This window comes from Notothenia coriiceps, unplaced genomic scaffold (genome assembly GCF_000735185.1).
Source record: "Notothenia coriiceps isolate Sejong01 unplaced genomic scaffold, NC01 NC01_scaffold00037244, whole genome shotgun sequence".
Taxonomy (NCBI): Eukaryota; Metazoa; Chordata; class Actinopteri; order Perciformes; family Nototheniidae; genus Notothenia; species Notothenia coriiceps.
Window position 1 is genome coordinate 16,388,268 of NW_011369945.1, and position 5,793 is coordinate 16,394,060.

A 5,793-nucleotide genomic window follows, 5' to 3' on the forward strand; every position below is an offset into this window, starting at 1 on the left:
AAAAAGTGTTTCATTACCATGTCTACAGAAGTGGGAAGTAACTAAGTAGAGGTACTTTTACTCAAGTACAAGATCTGAGTACTTCTACTTTTACTCAAGTACAAGATCTGAGTACTTCTCCCACCTCTGTATATATCTACCCTGTATCTGCTGTGCATACTGTATGATGATAAAGTATTTGTATCTGGAGGGCAGCGCCCACCAGCGGGGCGGAGCAGCATCTGTAAGCCGCCTCAGAGTCTCTGTTTCGGGGCTGAGCTGGAAGCTGCTGCCGGAAAGCCGGTCGGAACACTACGGAGGTTAAAGTGAGGCAGCGATGGACCAACAAGGTAAAGCCTTCTCGCGTTGCTCTCACAACACCGTACAATGTATACAAACACATATACAACAGATATTTATGTTAGTTTACCGTGTTCTGAGAGTGTTTAAATGCTGCCTTCGACGGTGGCTAACGTTAGCTCCGTAGGCAACAAGTTAGCATTTAGCTTCGGTTAGCTGTTAGCTTCAGTTAGCTTCAGCACCACGGACAGCTCCACTGTTTATCACCCTGTGCTAATATAACCGTTAGTGTTATAACTACTGCCGTTTTAACTTTATTCGACAATATTTCTTAAAGGTGTCCGTGTTTATTCATTTTAACAGTTTTCTGGATGTTGTGCACTCTCATTTGTAAACGTGGTGTGTGCAGGGGATTAAGTTCTGCAAATAAACTGTGTGTGTGTCGTGTGTCGTGTGAGATGGAATTGTCACCTGACACCATTGGAGATAGTTGTTCCTATTTTATTTCGAAATGGCAAATACTACATTTAAAAGTAGTCTGGGATTAGGTTGCATGTTATATTGCATATCCCTACTCTCTGGTACCACTACTCTATATGCGAGTGATGTATATAATATAATAACCCTTTTTACTAACTTAATATTCATCTAGAAATTCACAAGATATACAGTATACATATGTTTTTTGTATAAATAACTTTTTTGACTTAATCTACCTTTGGGATGCACAATATTGGATAAAAAAGAAAATCCAATATACCAATATTTTACTAAATATTTTGCCCGATTGCCAATGCTATTCTCGATCAAAGCACATATAATTTTTCTGCCTAATGGAACGATAATTAAGTTTCTTCTGTAGATTTCACATTAGTTTAACCTTGTTGTTACAGTGAAGGCCCACGGACAGATGCAGAATGTAATGCTTTCTAAAAAATCTATTTCCTTCAATCCCTGTCTCGTAATTTGTTGTTTTTTAGGTTATGGCGGGGCTTCATCATCCATGAGTTATTCCCAAAGGGTGATGGTAAATGGAATCTCTCCCCCAAATCTATCAGAGGAGGACATAGACTATCTGCGGACTGAACTGACAAAGGTGATGCGTGGGTATCAATCACAAAAGAACAACATTAACCACTTCTCCTCACTGTCTTTGAACTGTTTTGTGTTTTTTCCAGGTGGAGGATGAGATCCAGACGCTGCGGCAGGTGCTGCTGGTCAAAGAAAAGTATGCGACAGAAATCAGGAGTGAGCTGGGTTTGACCCCCTTCAGTAACATCAAACAGAACCTGTCCAAAGGCTGGCAGGAAGTCCAGACCTCCACCCCGTAAGTGCACCGGCATCTAGAGATTATCCCCAACTAACTGATATTCTATCATTCTTTAAACACATTTTTGATTTGCTGCCTTTCTCTGTATAATAGGGCTGCTTGCAAAACAAGATATTTAAAGACATCATCCTGGACTATGGGTTACAAGTTTTTACTATATTCTGACATTTAACAGAACACATGATAAAGCGGGGTTTACTGGCAGGCCGCAAACAACTTCTCGGCGTATACTGCCACCCGGAGTCCCCGGCCGGAAGTCCCCGGAGTTGGGGACTGGCTTCAGTAGTTACTCCAGCAGCTTCTACTGAAGCCTTCCGAGTAAATCGCCAGAACGCCGACACCTCCTCATCTCCACCGCTCCCATGTTTTCTTTTGTGTTGCCATAAGTTAGTCTCCCTCCGTTGGTCTGCTAGGCTAATGCTAATGCTAATGCAAGGATAATAAAATGGCGGCTTCACAAAACTTTTCAGAGTTTAACGGGGCGTGGTTTGCAATCCGCCCAGCCAATCAGACATAGGAACCTTTTTCTCCCACGAAAGCCCCTGCTCTCTAGCGGGGACGGGAAAGGGGGTAAAAAAGGTTCTCAGGAACTCATTTTAGTTCCGAATTCTTTTGGTGTGAACGCGACATTTTCGGAACCATATATCGGAACTAAAGTGGGAAAAGTACTGCGGTGTGAACGCGGCTATTGTCTCAGTGTCACGCGGTTATATAACCATGGAAAGCACGCTAATGACCATCGGGCTCTGCTTCTTAACCCCAGGTTGTAATCTGCCAACTTCTGCATGTCCTGCTTTTATTTCAGATATCTCACAGCCTCGGCAACTCTGGACGACATCAGCAACTCCAACATGTGAGTAACCACAGTCGTCAGGTTTGCATGAAAATAAATAACAACAACATTTGTTTGTGCGTGTTTTTACAGCCCCGGGGTTTCCCTGAGGGTTTGCTCTGAGCCCTCTAAAGAGGATTCTCTGTTAAGGGACGAGTGATGGGATTTCAGAAGTCAAACCGGATCCTGATAATAGCCTTACAGCCTGTTTACTATTTAACTCTCGTGCATTACTAGGAACTTATTGAGCTTCTTGATTCTCTATTTTTCTATCAGTTTCATGGCAAATGGCATCGGTTAGGCATGTTTATTTTACTGCAGAACCTTAACCTCAGCTCCTATGATGGGTGTATGATAACATTTGCTTACAAAATACAGTTAGTTGGTTATTTAGAAGAAAAGTGTCTCCTGTGAAACCCATTACATCCACAGTTTCAAACCCCATGAGCATCATAGTATCCTGCTCTGTATTAGAAGAGAGGGATGAAACCCTCTCTAAAGGTCCTACAGGCAGAGCTCCTAGTCTACTGGGAGCAGGCAGCTATGGGAGTGAGGGGGGAAGGGGGGTGTCCGGTGCCTTGCTCAAGGGCACCACGGCAGGGCAGGAGGTGAACCGGGACCTCTCCAAGTAACAGTCCACACTCCATGTTTTAGGTCTGGTCGGGGAATTGAACCGGCGACCCTACGGCTCACAGTCCAAGCCCCTGCTGACTGAGCCACTGCCGGATACTTATATATATATTTGATATATCAACTTTACATGTAGAGCCCTCACTTCAAATGTTTACTTTTGACTATTTTCCACCAGATTGAGACATGTTGCCATGTTTGCCCTATGAGATGAATACACGTTTCGTTCCTGGTTTCCTGCATAGAAAATAAAAATGCATCAAAATCCAAGTTGTTCAGAATCACTGACGGATACCACACTGTGGAGAAATACCCCCTAGCATTAAGTATAACTACATTGTGATCATGTTGGAGGGGGTTTCCCACAGGGGCATTACAGTATGTAAAAGAGCATTTCAAGTGTATGGAAAAGGATTAGGATTCAAGTGGATAACTATTAATATGTAGTAGCTTCAGGAAAACTGTCCTCTATGGTACGTTGTTTGTTTTTGTGTATTTATTTTCTTGGAACGCCACAACAAATAAAATGCATATATATAAACAGTGGAATTATGTAAAAAAACTGTTTTTTAAAGGTTAAATATTCAAAAACTATTATCAATTTTTAATTTGCCACCTCGTCTAAAGTTGATAAAAATATGTATCTCTGTGATATTGCACAATAATATCAATATATGATGCTCTGCCAGGTTTACTGTGAGTGTCACATCTTTGTTGAAAGCGTTGCTGCTTAAATAATGCTGGTTACTCTCTGACATTTTAACAATATGTCTTTCCTCCCTTCATGTCCTGATTTCATTTCTAATTCCTGCAGAGTTGTGAGGACACGGGAGTCCTTCTTCCACGCAGGTCATTTGACGACCTCCGCTCTGTCCAACATGGGCGTGAGCATCACCAGGAGACTCGCAGACATGAGGTATGGTCCAAAGAAATGCTTTGTTATTGTAAATATGATGTGGTTAAAAAATGCTTTGAGTCTTAACGAGGCGAAATGAGCCGAAGGAAAGAGCTTGAGATAATAATAATAAAAACGCCCAAATCTGCCGTTTGCCTTCGTGGCGCTGGTGGGAAGTCTACCGTTGATGGGAGGGTAGAAAAGCACTTTTGGCTGATTCATGCGAGCAGATGGACGAGCAGAACTCCAGCAGAGAGACACAACAAGTGGACAGCATGTCTAGAAGAAGCCTTCAAAGCAGTAAAACTGACCTCGATGCTCCTGACTTTTGTTTTGGTTCGGCAGTCGAGCGTTAATCTGATCTCGTTAGTACATCTGGACTCTGAGCAGTCTGTTGTCCCTGACGTCACCTGTGTTTCTGTTTTCACCCTCAGAGCTCTGCCTCTGCCCAGCCCCCCACGGTAAGTGTGTGTGTGTGTGTGTGTGTGTGTGTGTGTGTGTGTGTGTGTGTGTGTGTGTGTGTGTGTGTGTGTGTGTGTGTGTGTGTGTGTGTGTGTGTGTGTGTGTGGCGCGCATGCGCAACAAGGAAAAAAAACATAAATGAAATGGAATAGAGCAATATGATTAAAAAAATAAGGAGTTAAAGTAAAAATGTGCAATAAGATCAAATCAATTGAAATATAAATATTTATATGAGCATAAGAATAAGTAAGTAATTGTATGATGATATCACAACATCAAATATATTAAAATGTATATACACTGGAAAAAATGCTGCTCCAAAAACATAATGAAAACATAATGAAAACGAGGTGTTTGAAATAAGTTCAACAATCTGCCAATAGAACGAGTGAAGGTTTGCTTGGTAAGATCTCTCGGAATAAGAAGTGATATTTAGATAAATCTCATCTTGTAATTATCTGGAGAACTCATTCTGAACTATATTTCACCAGAATCAGGAAATGTTGTTACAAAATAAGCCGCGGATGCTCAAAGGTGTTTCTGTGTTCTGATGCTAGATGGTGATTTTCTAATAAATATGTAAAAAAATATGTGTTTCATCTGAGATACAACTCAAAATAAGATGTTTTGACCGAACAAGACTAAAAACAAGACTTCATTTCTCACTGCAGTGTCACTTCTGAAGCTATTGTGTCTTATAGCAAGTGTAGAGACACATTCTGACTAGATATTAGGCAAGTAGTGTATAACAATATTTACAGTTATAAGTACTAATAAAAGCATAAAACCAGAGATTGCTGTACAGTGAGAGTTTGTTATAATTGCTCAGGTTAGACACTAGCCTACGTTGTGTCAGTGTTTCACAGTTTAAGATGCTTTTAGTTTAAATGAATATAAACGTGGATTTAGGATTTGAATCATGGAGTTTTTTAATATGAATTCCCTGATGTTTTTCCTCTGCTCCTTCGATGTGACGCAGGCTGAGCCACACCATGAGTGTGCCGTCGATGAGGTGAGAAAAACAATTACTGCTGATTTACTATAAACACCAACGGAGTTCAGTCAGACAACTCACGTGTTTCTTAACATGTTTGATAGAAGCAGCTTATAGTTTGAGTTTGGCGTCTAGGCTCGGGCCTCATCACTCCACAGATTTACAAAGAACATTGAGTGATGATTAGATAACTATCCCCCGAGCCTACAGGTGGAAGCTGGGGTGGAAGCTGAGGTGGAAGCTGGGGTGGAAGCTGAGGTGGAAGCTGGGGTGGAGCTGAGGTGGAAGCTGAGGTGGAAGCTGGGGTGGAAGCTGGGGTGGAAGCTGGGGTGGAAGCTGGGGTGGAAGCTGAGGCGGAAGCTGGGGTGGAA

General features: G+C 41.9%; 1 protein-coding gene across 1 annotated transcript; it reads left to right on the top strand.

Annotated features, from left to right (window-relative positions):
* Nucleotides 1–240: 240 nt before the first annotated feature.
* LOC104965360 (tumor protein D54-like) lies at nt 241–5,444 on the top strand. The gene is made up of 7 exons (XM_010794316.1): nt 241–329; nt 1,260–1,375; nt 1,458–1,606; nt 2,415–2,462; nt 3,886–3,987; nt 4,401–4,427; nt 5,408–5,444. The coding sequence occupies exons 1-7, from the start codon at nt 317–319 to the stop codon at nt 5,442–5,444; spliced, it is 492 nt and encodes a 163-aa protein (XP_010792618.1). The 5' UTR covers nt 241–316.
* Nucleotides 5,445–5,793: the final 349 nt, after the last annotated feature.

Excerpts from the sequence above, each read along its gene's own strand:
- LOC104965360 (XM_010794316.1), top strand. Across the intron at positions 1,607-2,414 it reads GAAGTCCAGACCTCCACCCC|ATATCTCACAGCCTCGGCAA; the intron begins GTAAGTGCACCG and ends CTTTTATTTCAG. Across the intron at positions 2,463-3,885 it reads GACATCAGCAACTCCAACAT|AGTTGTGAGGACACGGGAGT; the intron begins GTGAGTAACCAC and ends TAATTCCTGCAG.